The sequence below is a fragment of the Coptis chinensis genome, chromosome 2 (assembly GCF_015680905.1).
Source record: "Coptis chinensis isolate HL-2020 chromosome 2, ASM1568090v1, whole genome shotgun sequence".
Lineage (NCBI taxonomy): Eukaryota > Viridiplantae > Streptophyta > Magnoliopsida > Ranunculales > Ranunculaceae > Coptis > Coptis chinensis.
This window is the reverse complement of record NC_141457.1, coordinates 7,777,782-7,795,717: the sequence shown is the minus strand read 5'-3', so window position 1 is coordinate 7,795,717 and position 17,936 is coordinate 7,777,782. Positions and strand designations below refer to the sequence as shown.

At 37.6% G+C, this 17,936-nt stretch overlaps 2 protein-coding genes across 2 annotated transcripts; both read right to left on the bottom strand.

Moving 5' to 3' along the window:
• Positions 1-424: 424 nt before the first annotated feature.
• LOC147514670 (uncharacterized) lies at positions 425-967 on the bottom strand. Its single transcript, XM_086592656.1, has one exon. It carries the CDS (start codon positions 965-967, stop codon positions 425-427), a length of 543 nt encoding a protein of 180 aa, XP_086448782.1.
• Positions 968-1,609: 642 nt separating this feature from the next.
• On the bottom strand, positions 1,610-2,830 carry LOC147514669 (uncharacterized). The gene has a single exon (XM_086592655.1). The coding sequence runs from the start codon at positions 2,828-2,830 to the stop codon at positions 1,610-1,612; it is 1,221 nt and encodes a 406-aa protein (XP_086448781.1).
• Positions 2,831-17,936: the final 15,106 nt, after the last annotated feature.

Sequence of the window (17,936 nt, the reverse complement as noted above, 5' to 3'; positions counted from 1 at the left end):
TTCAATTTGCCCCATGTTGATTTGGACATGTTGTCCGCGAAGCGGCTCTCCCCTATGGCAACTCAATTTGCCCCCATGTTGATTTGGACATGTTGTCCGCGAAGGGCGGCCCCCCCGTTGTCTTTGATGGGCCGAAAGCTGTTGGGGCAACTCAATTTTGCCCCCATGTTGATTTGGACATGTAGTCCGCAAAGGGCTCTCTTCCGCCCCCCCCTGCTGTCTTTGATCAGCTATGAAGCCTGTTGGGACAACTCAGTTTGCCCCCATGTTGATTTTCCTCATTCAATACCGTATTTTCATCGGAATAAACACACTCTTTTTATTCAAGGATATAATAATCGAAAGACAAGATCTCATGCCCAACTCCCTGATTTTTATTCAATAGCATTTTTATTACTCAAGTAGAAAATAGAAAGAAAACTAATTAAAGAATGCCTTCGGTATGGAATTTTTTCAACATCCTAATATTCCATGGTTTCTCTATATTCTCTCCTGCCGAAGTCTTTAACCTGTAAGTTCCTGAAGTACCCTTCTCTGTCACGACATATGGCCCCTCCCAGTTGGGGCCCAGTTTGCCATCATTCTCTTTCTTAGTGGCCGGTGTAACACGCCGCAGCACCAAATCCCCCACCTTAAAAGTTCGTGGCTTCACTCGCTTATCATATTGTCTCTGCAACTTTCGGTGATATTCTTCCAGTCGTATGCTTCGCGCTATTTCTCTTTTTTCCTCTATCAAATTCAACTTCGTGGCTAAGATCCTCTCATTTATTCCCAATTCCACAACTTTGGTTCTTGTCGTTTTCTCTATCATCTCCATCGGTATGACTGCCTCTACTCCATATGCCATTGGAAATGGTGATTCCTTAGTAGATGTCCGCGGTGTGGTACGATAAGCCCATAACACGTGATTCAACTCGTCCGCCCACGCACCTTTTCGATCCTCCAATTTTCTCTTTAAGTTATCCATTATAATTTTGTTTGACGCCTCTACTTGTCCATTCCCTTCAGGATTGTAGGAGGCTGAGAACCCCTACTTCACCCTAAATGCCTGCAGAAACTCTCGCACTTTTCCCCCAGTAAACTGAGTCCCATTATCCGCGATGATCATATGGGGCAGCCCGAACCTGCAGATGATATTCTCCCATAAGAATTTCTTCACATTCTCTTCCTTAACCTGTTGCAAAGCCACACCCTCCACCCATTTGGTAAAATAATCAGTACCGGCCAACATAAATCTCCTTTTTCCGCTTGCCATTGGTAAAGGCCCTACAATATCCAACCCCCACATGGAGAACGGCCAAGGGCTGAACACATTGTGCAAGGGCTCAACTGGTGCATGTATGAACGGTGCAAACCTTTGGCATTTCTCACAGTTCTTGGCATACTTTGTGGCATCTCTCTTCATATGGGGCCAAAAATACCCCTGTGATATCAACCTGTGTGTAGTGGTTCGCCCTACGGAATGACTCCCACAATCGCCATCATGAACCTCTGCCAGAAATTCTTGAGGCTGCCGTGGACCTATACATCTTAGTAGTAGTCCGCTGAAATTTCTTCTATATAAGTCACCCTCCAGCAATGTGTCCCTCTGACTCCGCTGTTCCATTCTTCACCTCTCCTGTTTATTACCTATCTTTACTCCCCTCAAGAAAGCCTTAATTGGTTCCATCCAACCCTGATCCTTCTCGGTGGTGAGCCAAACCCTATCCTCATCTGATGTACTTGGTTTGCTCAACACTCTAACTTCAATAGATCTACCCTCTGATCCAGGAAGAACTACCGCTACATAAGCCAAAACATCGGCATGTCTATTCTCTCCGCGGCTTAGGTGGGCAAACTTTATTTTGTCGAACTTGCTTGCTCTTCGTCGTAGGACCTCCAGGTATCTCTCCATCTGGGGGCAGCGAGCCGCAAACCCTCCATTCACCTGACAAACTACCAAATTGGAATATGAAAAAACAGACAACTCATTCACCCCCAGATCTTTGGCCAAATCTAATCCAGCTATCACAGCTTCATATTCAGATTCGTTATTTGAAGCCGCGAACCCAAGTTTCATAGATAGCTTAAGGCGACTGTTTTCAGGAGTCACTAACACGACCCCAATTCTATTTCCTATATCCGTAGCTGAGCCATCTGCGAAAACTCTCCACCCATTGCGCATATCCCAAGGATCCAAAGGATCGCGAATGGCCTCCCCCACAGATTCCATCACCATTTCCTCTCCCCAAGTAGGATCCTCTGCTGGAAATTCGGCCAGAAACTCCGCCATGGCTTGTGCCTTTTCTGCCATCCTGATTTGGTATGTAATCTCATAAGAACTTAGTAACACCGCCCACTTTAGCATCCTACCTGACTTCTCGGCCCTCAACGCCTGTTTGAGAGGCAAATTTGTTACTACCACCACAGAATGAGCTTCGAAGTAAGGCTTCAACTTAAGAGCTGAAAATATCAATGCCAAAGCATACTTCTCAATCCTACTGTACCGGGTCTCCGCATCCAGTAGGGTTTTGCTTTGAAAGTAAACTTGCCATTCTATCTTGTCGATCACCCTTACCAGAACCGAACTTATCGCGTACTCGCTAACACCCAGATATAAATGCAATTTCTCGCCCTGTTCTGGCCGTGATAGCAAGGGGGCCTTCCCTAGGTAATCTTTCAACTCCTGAAATGCTTCGTCACACTCCGCGGTCCAATGGAAATCAGGAGTTTCTCTCAGCAATCGGTATAAAGGCCGACATTTGTCCGACGACTTGGAAATGAATTTGTTAAGTGCCGCAACTTGCCCAGCCAGTCTTTGTACTTCTTTCACATTCTGCGGAGATGGCATTTCAATCAACGATCGAATCTGTTCTGGATTCGCCTCTATTCCGCGGTGGGTGACTATGTAGCCCAGAAATTTTCCTGAAGTTACCCCAAAGGTGCATTTCTCGGGATTGAGTTTCAACTTATGCTTTCACAATATGCCAAAAGTCTCATGGAGTCCTTCTAAGTGTTCTTTTTCTGACATGTTTTTTTCCACCATGTCGTCAATGTATATTTCGATCCCCCTTCAAATCTTGCATTCGAACATCTTTTCTCCCAACCGCTGAAAGGTGGCACCCGCATTTTTTAAGTCGAAAGGCATCCTAGTGTAACAATAGGTACCACCCTCCACCACGAAGGTGGTTTTCTCTTGATCTGGCCCAAACATCGCGACCTAATTGTATCCCATCGATACATCCATGAAGGAGAACACCTTGTATCCTGCCGTTCTATCAACTAACTCATCCACCTGGGGCATAGGGTAACAATCTTTTGGGCACTCCTTGTTCACGTCAGTGAAGTCAACACATATTCTAACCTTGTTGTTCTTTTTTGGTACTGCGACCACATTCGACAACCACTCTGTAAACTCTACTTCCCTTATTATCCCCGCCCCCTTCAGCCGTATAACCTCTTCGTGAATCCCTTCAGCATATTTGGGTCTTATGCTCCTCATCTTCTGTCTTACTAGTTTAGCACCTTCATTCATATGCAAATGATGACAGTCGTATTTCGGGTCTAAACCCATGATATCCTCGATTACCCATGCAAATATATCAGCATTGTCTGTCAAGAACTGCACCAGCTTACACTTCCATTCCTCCGGCAAGTCAGCTCCAACTGATGTAAACTTTTCTTCATCTCCCACCCCCAGGTTCACTACTTCCAACTCATCCAAAGTTTTCGGTCCCAGCAGAGGCTCGTACACTTCGCTTTCACGCTTCCTATAATTGCTATGCTGAACCTGGTTCGGTCGACGACCCCTCCCCTTTTGTTCTGCGGACCATGCTTTTCACAGTAACTTGATGAATGTTCTGTGCTGCCACTTGATCCCCCTTTATTTCATATGTTCCCCCATTAGTAGGGAAGCGGACCACTTGATAAAATGTCGCGAGATGGCTTTCATTTTGTGGATCCACTTTCTCCCTAGTATGGCATTATACTGGGAACTTGTATCCACCACCATAAATCTGGTGAATACCGTTGTCGGACCGGCTGTAACTGGTAACATCAACTCCCCCATGGGCTTTGTCATGCTGCCATTGAACCCATATAGATTGGTTTGAGGTGCTTTTAACTGATCTCTACTGATATTTATCTCCTCCATTGCCCCCTTAAACAACAAGTCTACTGAACTTCCGCAGTCTATCAACACTCTCTTTACTAGATAATTGCCCATCACTATAGTAATCACCAATGCATCCTCATGCAGGGAAATTACTGACTCTAAGTCTTTTGGGGTAAACATTATGCCTTCCTCACCTATCGCGGTTCCTCTAACCAACCACGGCACGCTGACCACCTCGTTCACCTGCTGTAAACTCACTGTCTTTCGTACCTTTTCTCTGTGTGCATTTCTTCCCAGGGTTTCTCCACTAAAGATGACATTGATGGTACCTATAATTCTAGCCGGAGTTGGTACTCTCTCGGATTGGCGAACCTCTGCAACAAACTCCCTTAGCATCCCCTTTTCAATCATTCTCTCCACTAACCACTTCAATGCATAACATTCATTCATGGCATGATTCCTGATTTGATGATATGCACAGAATGACTTCCCTTCTATTTCCGCAGGTGTATTCCGTGGACCCTTAAAGTACTGTTGCCCCTTAATGAGAGACAAGATTTCCTCTAAGGGTCTGTTAAACAGAGTCAGTTCGATTTCCCAGTATGGCTTCCTCTCTCGGATATCTCTTCTGCCGCGGTCCCCCATCCTATCCAGACCTCGGCTCTCCCCTCTGTACCCTCCTTTCTCTTTTTCTTCTATTATGCTTTTTCCCTTCCGGTCATCTCGGTCGACAGCCTGCACTGCCTTTCCTGATCTCTTTTGTTCCTTCGCATTTCTCTGCATTATATCCTCGTAGCGTATGTATTTTTCTACCTTTGGATACAAAGCATGCAAAGAAGTTATTTCGATTTTGGAAACCGACTCATGAACTCTAGTTCCCGCCCTCAAGCGGTGCTGGAAGGCTATGACCACTGTATGCTCATCCAAATTTTCCACCCTCAATGTCTTCTCCTTGAACCTAGACAGAAATTCTCTGAATGATTCCGCGGACCTTTGTTTTATGTTGAACAGAGCCGCGATATCAACCACCCTTCTTTTCTGGTGTATGAAGTGGTCGACAAACGCGCGCTCCAATTCCTCAAACCTTTTGATGCTCCACGAAGCCAACCTTCAATACCAATCTGAGGCTCCCCCCTTTAAACTGGCTGGGAACATCATGCAGCGAAGCCCATCATATTTACTCTCCTACCATAACGGCATCGGTTGCCGGAAATGGTGCAAATGATCCGTCGGGTCTCCCTTTCCATCATACCTCTCAAACCTGGGTTGGGAGAACCTCTTAGGTAGTTCTGAGTTCCATATCGAATCTGCCAGTAGATTTTTGTTGAGGCTTGCAACTTCCTTCTGTGTAGCGCTCTGGTTTGCTTTGTCTGCTGCGCGGTTTATCTCCCTTTCTTTCTTAATCATAGCCTTTACTACCTCCAAGGTGATACCCACCGTTTGTTCTGCGTCTAGAGGTGGGTACTCTTCATTCTTCCCCTCCACTTCGCTGCTCCGATGATCGCCCCGCTCCATTTCACCATGTGTAATCTCTCTTTCCTTTCTCAACTCGTCATTTTCATTCCGTAACCTTACTATCTCCTCTTGGAGAAGTCTGGTGGCATCCACCGCCACGTCAGATATTTTTTCCTCTCCTACCCTTTCTTCCTCTCCTATCCCTTCTTCTTATCCTGCTCTTTCCACCTCGGTGCTCTCTGTTTCTTCAACCACTTCTCTAACCGGTGCTTTCTTAGGTCTCCCTACTCCTCTTTTCACTACCATAGCCGTTTCCTCTTTCGGTCCCCACAGACGGCGCCAAATGTATCACCCTCTATTACAACTTACAATATTACTTGTCTCTCTCTTTTCTCTTCACTCCGGTCTCTTTTCTTTTCTTTTTTTCTCCCTTCTTTCTCTCTCTTCTTTGTCTTTATAACTTTCAACTTTGCTAACCGCTCTCTCTCGTTCGTCCATTCCCCCTGATCCTACGTGCCTCATCTCGCCACCTATCCCTCAACCTACCCCGCAGTTCTCGGCAGTTAGGGGTCTGCGGCTCCTATCCACTGCACCCAGTCTTCTCTTCACTATTATGTATAAATGTCATTCTCCACCAATTATGTCCCATGTCACGAATATGACCCTTACACCGATCTTTCCACGAGAAAATTTCTGAGTGAAAATTTTCGACAGTTCATTATTTTTCCCAAGGCATTATGCCGATCTTTCTAAGAGAATTTTTTTTCGGAGTTAAAATTTTTGACTGCTTCATTATTTTTGTCTAAGGCATTATTTCGGTTTTTCTTCGAGAAATTTTCCAAGTGAAAATTTTCGACAGCTTCATTATTTTTTTCTAAGGTATTATGCCGATCTTTATAAGAGAAATTTTCCAAGTGAAAATTTTCGACTGCTTCATTATTTTTGTCCAAGGCATTATGCCAATCTTTTTTCGAGAAATTTTGCAAGCGAAAACTTTCGACAGCTTCCTTATTTTTTCTAAGGCATTATGCCGATCTTTCTACAAGAAATTCTCCGAGTGAAAATTTTCGACAGCTTTATTATTTTTTCTAAGAGAAATTTTCCGAGCGAAATTTTTTGACAGTTTCATTATTTTTTCTAAGGCATTATGCCGATCTTTCTAAAGGAAATTTTCCGTGTGAAAATTTTCAACTGCTTCATTATTTTTTTCTAAGGCATTACGCCTATCTTTCTACGAGAAATTTTCCAAGCGAAATTTTTTGACAGCTTCATTGTTTTTTCTAAGTCATTATGCCGATCTTTCTAAGAGAAATTTTCCGAGTGAAAATTTTCGACTGCTTCATTATTTTTGTCTAAGGCATTATGTCGATCTTTCTTCAAGAAAATTTTCACATTCGACTGCTTCATTATTTTTTATAAGGTATTATGCCGATCTTTCTAAGAAAAATTTCTTTTCTGTAATAGCCATTTTCATAAGATGGGCCTTTGTAGGTATTGGGCCCAGAGAATAGGCCCAAGACCCTACTAGGCCCCATGAGGTAAACCTAAAGAGGAGATATAAAAGTGAGGAGAGGAGGACAGGAGAAGAGGGGAAAAAGGAAGGGAAGGAGAAAAGAAGAAATAGAGGAAAGAGGCACCAGAGAGAGAAAAAGAGAAAGGTTGAGGGGAGGAGGAGGGAGGAGACAACCAGAGTAGGTGGAGACGACGGCCAGAGGAGACGTTGGCCAGAGAGGAGGCGGAAGAGGAGGGAAAATCTAGAGAAGGGGAGTATAGAGACGTCGGCCAGAGAGGAAGAGGAAGAGGAGGGGAAATCTAGAGAAGGGGAGTATGGAGACGTCAGCCAAAGAGGAGGAGAAAGAGGAGGGGAGATCTAGAGAAGAGAAGAGAGACGTCAGTCAGAGAGGAGGAGGAAGATGAGGGGAGATCTAGAGAAGGGGAGTATGGAGACGTCGGCCAGAGAGGAGGAGGAAGAGGAGGGAAGATCTAGAGAAGAGGAGCAGGGAGACGACGACCAGAGAGGAGGAGGAGTAGTGAGATGATGTCCCGAGATGAGGAAGAAGAGAGGAGGAGATATCTATAGTAGAGAAGGGAGAAGACGACGGCCAGAGGAGACGACGGCCAAAGAAGACGACGACCCGAGGATACAACGGCCAGAGAGGAGGAGTAGGGAGATGATGTCTCGAGATAAGGAGGAAGAGAGGAGGAGATATCTATAGCAGAGAAGGGAGAAGACGACGGCCAGAGGAGACGATGGCCAGAGGAGACGACGGCCAAAGGAGACGACGGCCCGAGGATACGACGGCCAGAGAAGAGGAGTAGGGAGATGATGTCTCGAGATAAGGAGGAAGAGAAGAGGAGATATCTCTAGCAGAGAAGGGAGAAGACGACGGCCAGAGGAGACGACGGCCAAAGGAGACGACGGCCCGAGGATACTACGGCTAGAGAGGAGGATTAGGGAGATGATGTCTCGAGATAAGGAGGAAGAGAGGATGAGATATCTATAACAGAGAAGGGAGAAGACGACGACCAGAGGAGACGACGGCCAAAGGAGACGACGGCCCGAGGATACGACGACCAGAGAGGAGGAGTAGGGAGATGACGTCTCGAGATAAGGAAGAAGAGAGGAGGAGATATCTATAGCAGAGAAGGGAGAAGACGACGGCCAGAGGAGACGACGGCCAAAGGAGACGACGGCCCGAGGATACGACGGCCAGAGAGGAGGAGTAGGGAGATGATGTCTCGAGATAAGGAGGAAGAGAGGAGGAGATATCTATAGCAGAGAAGGGAGAAGACGACGGCCAGAGGAGACGACGGCCAGAGGATACGACGGCCAGAGAGGAGGAGTAGGGAGATGATGTCTCGAGATAAGGAGGAAGAGAGGAGGAGGTATCTAGAGCAGAGAAGGGAGGAGACGATGGCCATAGGAATGGCGGCCAAAGGAGACGACGGTCAGAGGAGACGCCGGGCAAAGGAGACGACAGCTAGATGAGACGACAGCCAGAGAGGATGAGGAATAGGAGGGGAGATCTAGAGAAGAGGAGAAGGGAGACGACAGCCAGAGAGGGGAGGAGGAGTAGGGAGATGATGTCCCGAGATGAGAAAGAAGAGAGGAGGAGATATCTATAGCAGAGAAGGAAAAAGACGAAGGTCAGAGGAGACGACGGCCAGAGGATAAGACGGCCAGAGTGGAGGAGGAGTAGTGAGATGATGTCCCGAGATGAGGAGGAAGAGAGGAGGAGATATCTATAGCAGAGAAGGGAGAAAATGACGGCCAGAGGATACGACGGCCAGAGAGGAGGAGTAGGGAGATGATGTCCTGAGATGAGGAGGAAGAGAGGAGGAGATATCTAGAGCAGAGAAGGGAGGAGACGACGGCCATAGGAACGGCAGCCAAAGGAGACGACGGTTAGAGGAGACGCCGACCAAATGAGACGACAGCCAGAGAGGAGGAGGAATAGGAGGAGAGATCTTGAGAAGAAGAGTAGGGTGACGACATCCAGGGAGGAGGAGAAAGAGGAGGGGAAACCTAGATAAGAGGAGCCAGAATGAGGAGACAATGAGAGGAGAATAGGGAGACAACTAGAGGAGATGACATCTAGAGAGGAGGAGAATCCAAGAGTGAGATAGAAAAGAGTGGAGAGAGGAGAGAACTACAGTGCAGCTTGATCCCTTGATAAGGGGGTACGTAGGCAACCCAAATGGGTTCAGCTGATGAAGTCAGATTAGGTGTATTGTTCGCCTTCAGCATCTAACCAAGTAGTCGAGAATTATAAAAATAAAAAAAAAAATTGTGAAATGGGTTGCAACATTTTCAGAGTGAAAATTTTCGACTGCTTCATTATTTTTGTCTAAGGCATTACGCCTATCTTTCTTCGAGAAATTTTTCAAGCGAAAATTTTCGACAGCTTCATTATTTTTTCTAAGGCATGATGCCGATCTTTCTAAGAGAAATTTTCATAGTGAAAATTTTCGACTGCTTCATTATTTTTGTCTAAAGCATTATGCCGATATTTCTTCAAGAAATTTTCCATGTGACAAATTTCGACAGCTTCATTACTTTTTCTAAGACATTATGCCGATCTTTCTAAGAAAAAATTTTCGAGCAATTTTTTTTTACAGTTTCATTATTTTTTCTAAGGCATTATGCCGATCTTTCTAAGAGAAATTTTTTTTCAGAGTGAAAATTTTCGACTGCTTCATTATTTTTGTCTAATGCATTATGCCGATCTTTCTTCGAGAAATTTTACAAACGAAATTTTTTGACAACTTCATTATTTTTTGCTAAGGCATTATGCCGATCTTTCTAAGAGAAATTTTCCGAGTGAAAATTTTTGACAGCTTCATTATTTTTTCAAAGACATTATGCCATTCTTTCTAAGAGAAATTTTCTGAGCGAATTTTTTTGACAGTTTCATTATTTTTTATAAGGTATTATGCCGATCTTTCTAAGAGAAATTTTCTGAGTAAATTTTTTTTATTGTTTCATTATTTTTGTCTAAGGCATTATGCAGATCTTTCTTCAAGAAATTTTACAAGCGAAAATTTTCGACAGTTTCATTATTTTTTCTAAGACATTATACCTATCTTTCTACGAGAAATTGTCCTAGTGAAAATTTTCGACAGCTTCATTATTTTTTCAAAGACATTATGCTGATCTTTCTAAGATAAATTTTCCGAACGAAATTTTTTTATAGTTTCATTATTTTTTCTAAGACATTATACAAATCTTTCTAAGACAAATTTTTCAAGTGAAAATTTTCGATTGCTTCATTATTTTTGCCAAAGGCATTATGCTGATCTTTCTTCGAGAAATTTTCCAAGTGAAAATTTTCGACTGCTGTATTATTTTTTCAAAGGCATTATGTCGATCATCCTAAGAGAAATTTTTTTTCAGAGTGAAAATTTTCGACTGCTTCATTATTTTTGTCTAAGGTATTATGTCGATCTTTCTTCGAGAAATTTTACAAGCGAAAATTTTCGACAACATCATTATTTTTTCTAAGCCATTATGCCGATCTTTCTACAAGAAATTTTCCGAGCTACAATTTTCGACACCTTCATTATTTTTTCTATGACATTATGCCAACCTTTCTAAGAAAAAATTTCTGAGCGAATTTTTTAAAAAGTTTCTTTATTTTTTCTAAGGTATTATGCCGATCTTTCTAAGAGAAATTTTTTTTCAGAGTGAAAATTTTCGATTACTTCAATATTTTTGTCCAATGCATTATGAGGATATTTCTTCAAGAAATTTTACAAGCGAAAATTTTTGATAGCTTCATTATTTTTTCTAAGGCATTATCCCGATCTATCTACGAGAAAATTTCAGAGTGAAAATTTTCGACAGCTCATTATTTTTTTCAAAGGCAATATGCCGATCTTTCTAAGAGAAATTTTCCGAGCGAAATTTTTTGACAGTTTCACTATTTTTTCTAAGGCATTATGCCGATCTTTATAAGAGAAATTTTTCGAGTGAAATTTTTTTACTGCTTCATTATTTTTGAAAAAGGCATTATGCCGATCTTTCTTCTAGAAATTTTCCAATTCGACTGCTTCATTATTTTTTCTTAGGCATTATGCCGATCTTTCTAAGAGAAATTTTCCGAGTGAAAATTTTCAACTACTTCATTATTTTTGTCTAAGGCATTATGCCGATCTTTTTTCGAGATATTTTTGAAGTGAAATTTTTTGACAACATCATTTATTTTTCTAAGGCATTATGACGATCTTTATAAGATATTTTTTTTTAGAGTGAAAATTTTTGACTGCTTCATTATTTTTGTCCAATGCATTATGACGATCTTTCTTCGAGAAATTTTACAATCGAAAATTTTCGATAGCTTTATTATCTTTTCTAAGGCATTATGCCGATCTTTCTACGAGAAAATTTTCCAGTAAAAATTTTCGACACTTCATTATTTTTTCTAAGGCATTATGCCTATCTTTTTAAGAGAAATTTTCCGAGAGAAATTTTTTGACACTTTCATTATTTTTTCTAATGCATTATGCCGATATTTCTAAAAGAAATTTTTCGAGTGAAAATTTTTTACTGCTTTATTATTTTTGCCAAAGGCATTATGCCGATCTTTCTTTTAGAAATTTTCAAAGTGAAAATTTTCGACAGCTTCATTATTTTTTCTAAGGCATTATGTCGATCTTTTTTCGAGAAATTTTCTAAGTGAAAATTATTGACAACATCATTATTTTTTCTAAGACATTATGCCGATCTTTGTAAAAGATTTTTTTTTTTCAAAATGAAAATTTTTTCCTGCTTAATTATTTTCGTCTAAGGCATTATGCCGATCACTTTTCAAGAAATTTTACAAGCGAATATTTTCGACAGCTCAATTATTTTTTCTAAGGCATTATGCCGATATTTTTAAGTGAAATTTTTTTTCTGAGTGAAAATTTTCGACTGCTTCATTATTTTTGTCTAATGCATTATGCTGATCTTTCTTCGATAAATTTTCGATAATTTCATTATTTTTTCTAAGGCATTATGCCGATCTTTCTAAGAGAAATTTTCCGAGTGAAATTTTTTGACTGCTTTATTATTTTTGTCTAAGACATTATGTCGAACTTTCTTCAAGAAATTTTCCATTTGAAAATTTTCGACTGGTTCATTATTTTTTATAAGGCATTATGCCGATCATTCTAAGGGAAATTTCTTTTCAGTTTGAAAATTTTCGACTGCTTCATTATTTTTGTCTAAGGCATTTTGCCGATCTTCCTTCGAGAAATTTTTCAAGCGAAAATTTTCGACAGCTTCATTATTTTTTCTAAAGCATTATGCGGATCTTTCTACGAGAAATTTTCCTAGTGAAAATTTTTGACAGCTTTATTATTTTTTCAAAGGCATTATGCCGATCTTTCCAAGAGAATTTTTTTGACAGTTTCATTATTTTTTGCAAGGCATTATGCCGATCTTTCTAAGAGAAATTTTTCGAGTGAAATTTTTCGACTGCTTCATTATTTTTGCCAAAGGCATTAACCCAATTTTTCTCCTAGAAATTTTCCAAGGGAAAATTTTCGAAAGCTTTATTTTTTTTTCTACGGCATTACGCCGATCTTTCTAAGAGAAATTTTCAGAGTGAAAGTTTTCGACTGCTTCATTATTTTTGTCTAAGGCATTATGCCGATCTTTTTTCGAGAATTTTTCCAAGTGAATATTATTGATAGCATCATTATTTTTTCTAAGACATTATGACGATCTTTATAAAAGAATCTTTTTTTTCAAAGTGAAAATTTTTGACTGCTTCATTATTTTTGTCTAAGGCATTATGTCGATCTCTTTTCGAGAAATTTTACAAGCGAATATTTTCGACAGCTTCATTAATTTTTCTTAGGCATTATGCCGATCTTTCTAAGAGAAATTTTCCTAGTGAAAATTTTCGACTGCTTCATTATTTTTGTCTAAGGCATTATGCTGATCTTTTTTCTATAAATTTTTCAAGTGAATTTTTTTGACAACATCATTATTTTTTCAAAGGCATTATGCCGATCACAGTAAGAGAATTTTTTTTTTAGAGTGAAAATTTTTGACTGCTTCATTAATTTTGTCCAATGCATTATGACGATCTTTCTTCGAGAAATTTTGCAAGCGAAAATTTTCTATAGCTTCATTATTTTTTCTAAGGCATTATGCCGAATTTTCTAAGAGAAAATTTTATAGTTAAAATTTTCGACAGTTCATTATTTTTTCTTAGGCATTATGCCAATCTTTCTAAGGGAAATTTTTTAATAGTTTCATTATTTTTTCTAAGGCATTATGCCGATCTTTTTAAGAGAAATTTTTCGAGTGAAAATTTTCGATTGCTTCATTATTTTTGCCAAAGCCATTATGCCGATCACTCTTCTAGAGATTTTTTAAGTGAAAATTTTCGACCGCTTCATTTTTTTTTTCTAAGGCATTATGCCGATCTTTCTAAGAGAAATTCTCCTAGTGAAAATTTTGGACTGCTTCATTATTTTTGCCTAAGGCATTATGCCGATCTTTTTTCGAGAAATTTTCAAAGTAAATTTTTTTGACAGTATCATTATTTTTTTTAAGGCATTATGTCGATCTTTATAAGAATTTTTTTTTTCAGAGTAAATATTTTAGACTACTTCATTATTTATGTCTAAGGCATTATGCCGATCTTTGTTCGAGAAATTTTACAAGCTAATATTTTCGACAACTTTATTATTTTTTCTATGGCATTATGCCGATCTTTCTACGAGAAATTTTTCGAGTGAAAATTGTCGATTACTTAATTTTTTTTTCCAAGGCATTACGCCAATCTTTTTTTGAGAAATTTTCTATGCGAAAATTTTCTACAGCTTCATTTCTTTTTTCTAAAGCATTATGCAGATATTTCTAAGAGAAATTCTCAGAGTGAAAATTTTCGATTGTTCATTATTTTTGTCTAAGGCATTATGCCGATCTTTCTTCGAGAAATTTTCAAATTGAAAATTTTTGACTGCTTCATTATTTTTGTTTAAGGCATTATGCCGATTTTTCTTCGAGAAATTGTACAAGCGAATATTTTTGATAGCTTTATTATTTTTTTTCTAAGGCATTATGCCGATCTTTCTAAGAGAATTGTTTTTTCAAAGTGAAAATTTTCGACTGCTTTATTATTTTTGACTAAGGCATTATGCCGATCTTTCTAAGAGAAATTTTCCTAGTGAAAATTTTCGACTGCTTCATTATTTTTGTCTAAGGCATTATGCCGATCTTTTTTCTAGAAATTTTCCATATGAAATTATTTGACAACATCATTATTTTTTCTACGGCATTATGCCGATATTTATAAGAGACCTTTTTTTTTCAGAGTGAAATTTTTTGACTGCTTCATTATTTTTGTCCAATGCATTATGGTGATCTTTCTTCAAGAAATTTTGCAATCTATAATTTTCGATAGCTTTCTTATTTTTTCTAATGCATTATGATGATATTTTTACGAGAAAATTTTCGAGTGAAAATTTTCGACAGTTCATTATTTTTTCTAAGGCATTATGCTGATCTTTCTAAGAGAAATTTTCCCAGCAAATTTTTTTGATAGTTTCATTATTTTTTCTAAGGCATTATGCCGATCTTTCTAAGAGAAATTTTTCCAGTGAAAATTTTCGACTGTTCATTATTTTGCAAAAGACTTTATGCCGATATTTCTTCTAGAAATTTTCCAATGGAAATTTTTTGACTCCATCATTAATCTTTCTAAGGCATTAAGCCGATCTTTCTAAGAGAAATTTTTCGAGTGAAAATTTTCGACTGCTTCATTATTTACTCCAAGGCATTATGCCGATATTTTTTTTAGAAATTTTGCAAGAGAATTTTTTTGACAACATCAGTATTTTTTCTAAGGCATTATGCCGATTTTAGTAAGAGATTTTTTTTTTAGAGTGAAATTTTTTGACTGTTTCAATATTTTTGTCCAATGCATTATGACGATCTTTCTTCGAGAAATTTTACCGATCTTTTAGAGTGAAAATTTTCGACAGCTTCATTATTTTTGTATAAAGCATTTTGCCGATCTTTTTTCTAGAAATTTTCCAAGTGAATTTTTTTGACAACATCATTATTTTTTCTAAGGCATTATGCCAATCTTTATAAAATATTTTTTTTTCAGAGTTAAAGATTTTGACTACTTCATTATATTTGTCCAATGCATTATGACGATCTTTCTTCGAGAAATTATACAAATGAAAATTTTCGATAGCTTCATTATTTTTTCTAAAGCATTATACCGATCTTTCTACGAAAAAATTTCCGATTGAAAATTTTCAATAGTTCAATATTTTTTCTAAGGCATTATGCCGATCTTTCTAAGAGAAATTTCTGAACGAAATGTTTTGACAGTTTCATTATTTTTTATAAGGCATTCTGCCGATCTTTCTTCGAGAAATTTTACAAGCGAATATTTTCGACATCTTTATTATTTTTCCTATGGCATTATGCCGATATTTCTATGAGAAATTATTCGAGTGAAAATTTTCGACATATTCATTATTTTTTCTAAGGCATTACGCCAATCTTTTTTTGTGGAATTTTACAAGCGAAAATTTTCTAAAGATTCATTATTTTTTCTAAGAGAAATTTTGCGAGTGAAAATTTTCGATTGCTTCATTATTTTTTTCTAAGACATTATGCCGATCTTTCTTCGATAAATTATCAAAGTGAAATTTTTTCGACTGCTTCATTATTTTTTCCAACGCATTATGCCGATCTTTTTTAGAGAAATTTTTTTTCATTGTGAAAATTTTCGACTGCTTCATTATTTTTATCTAAGGCATTATGCCAATCTTTCTTCGAGAAATTTTACAAGCGAAAATTTTCGACAGCTTCATTATTTTTTCTAAGCCATTATGTCGATCTTTATACTAGAAATTTTCCGAGTGAATTTTTTTGACAACTTCATTATTTTTTCTAAGGCATTATGCTGATCTTTCTAAGAAAAATTATCAGAGAGAAATTTTTTGACAGTTTCTTTATTTTTTCTAAAGCATTATGCATATCTTTCTAAGAGAAATTTTTTTTTGAGAGTGAAAATTTTTGACTGCTTCATTATTTTTGTCCAATGCATTATGACGATGTTTCTTTGAGAAATTTTTTAAGCGAAAATTTTCGATAGCTTTATTATTTTTTCTAAGGCATTATGCCGATCTTTCTACGAGAAAATTTCTGAGAGAAAATTTTTGACATTTTATTATTTTTTCTAAGGCATTATGCCGATTTTTCTAAGAGAAATTTTCTTAGTGAAAATTTTCGACTGCTTCATTATTTTTGTCTATAGCATTATGCCGATTTTTTTTCGTGAAATTTTCCAAATGAAAATTTTTGACAGCATCAATATTTTTTCTAATACATTATGCTGATCTTTATGAGAGAATATTTTTTTTTCATAGAAATATTTTTTGGTTGCTTCATTATTTTTGTCTAAGGCATTATGTTGATATTTTTCGAGAAATTTTTCAAGCACACATTTTCGACAGCTTCAATATTTTTCCTATGGCATTATGCCAATTTTTTTACGAGAAATTTTTCGAGTGAAAATTTTCGACATCTTCATTATTTTTTCTAAGGCATTACGACAATCTTTTTTTAAGAAATTTTCCAAGCGAAAATTTTCTACAGCTTCATTACTTTTTTCTAAAGCATTATTCCGATATTTCAAAGAGAAATTTTGTGAGTGAAAATTTTCGATTCCTTCCTTATTTTTTTTCTAAGGCATTATGCCGATCTTTCTTCGAGAAATTTTCAGAGTGAAAATTTTCGACTGCTTCATTATTTTTTCCAACGCATAATGCCGATCTTTCTTAGAGAAATTTTTTTTCGTAGTGAAAATTTTCGACTACTTCATTATTTTTGTCTAAGGCATTATGCCGATCTTTCTTCGAGAAATTTTACAAGCGAAATTTTTTGACAGTTTCATTATTTTTTCTAAGCCATTATGCCGATATTTCTACGAGAAATTTTCCGAGTTAAAATTTTTGACAGTTTTATTATTTTTTCTAAGGCATTATGCCGTTCTTTCTAAGAAAAATTTTCTGAGAGAAATTTTTTGACAGTTTCTTTATTTTTTCTAAGACATTATGCCGTTCTTTCTAAGAGAAATTTTTTTTCAGAGTGAAATTTTTTTGACTACTTCATTATTTTTGTCCAATGCATTAAGACGATCTTTTTTTGAGAAATTTTACAAGTGAAAATTTTCGATAGCTTCATTATTTTTTCTAAGGGATTATGCCGATCTTTCTACGAGAAAATTTCGGAGTGAAAATGTTCGACAGTTCTTTATTTTTTCTAAGGCATTATGCCGATCTTTTTAAGAGAAATTTTCCGAGAGAAATTTTTTGACTGTTTCATTATTTTTTCTAAGGCATTATGCCGATATTTATAAGAGATTTTTTTTTCAGAGTGAAATTTTTTGACTTCTTCATTATTTTTGTCCAATGCATTATGACGATCTTTTTTCGAGAAATTTTTGTCCAATGCAATATGACAAAAAATTTAGATAGCTTCATTATTTTTTCTAAAGCATTATGCCGATCTTTATACGAGAAAATTTCCTAGTGAAAATTTTCCACAGTTCATTTTTTTTTTCTAAGGCATTATGCCGATTTTTCTAAGATAAATTTTCCAAGTGAAATTTTGTGACAGTTTCATTATTTTTTCTAAGGCATTATGCCGATATTTCTAAGAGAAATTTTTCGAGTGAAATTTTTTTACTGCTTTATTATTTTTGCTAAGGCATTATGCCGATCTTTCTTCTAGAAATTTTCCAAGTGAAAATTTTCGACAGCTTCATCATTTTTTCTAAGGCATTATGCCGATCTTTCTAAGAGAAATTTTACAAGTGAAAATTTTCAACTACATCATTATTTTTGTCTAAGGCATTAAGTCGATCTTTTT

Excerpts from the sequence above, each read along its gene's own strand:
- LOC147514669 (XM_086592655.1), bottom strand. The coding sequence starts at position 2,830 with ATGCCATCTCCGCAGAATGTGAAAGAAGTACAAAGACTGGCTGGGCAA.
- LOC147514670 (XM_086592656.1), bottom strand. The coding sequence starts at position 967 with ATGGATAACTTAAAGAGAAAATTGGAGGATCGAAAAGGTGCGTGGGCG.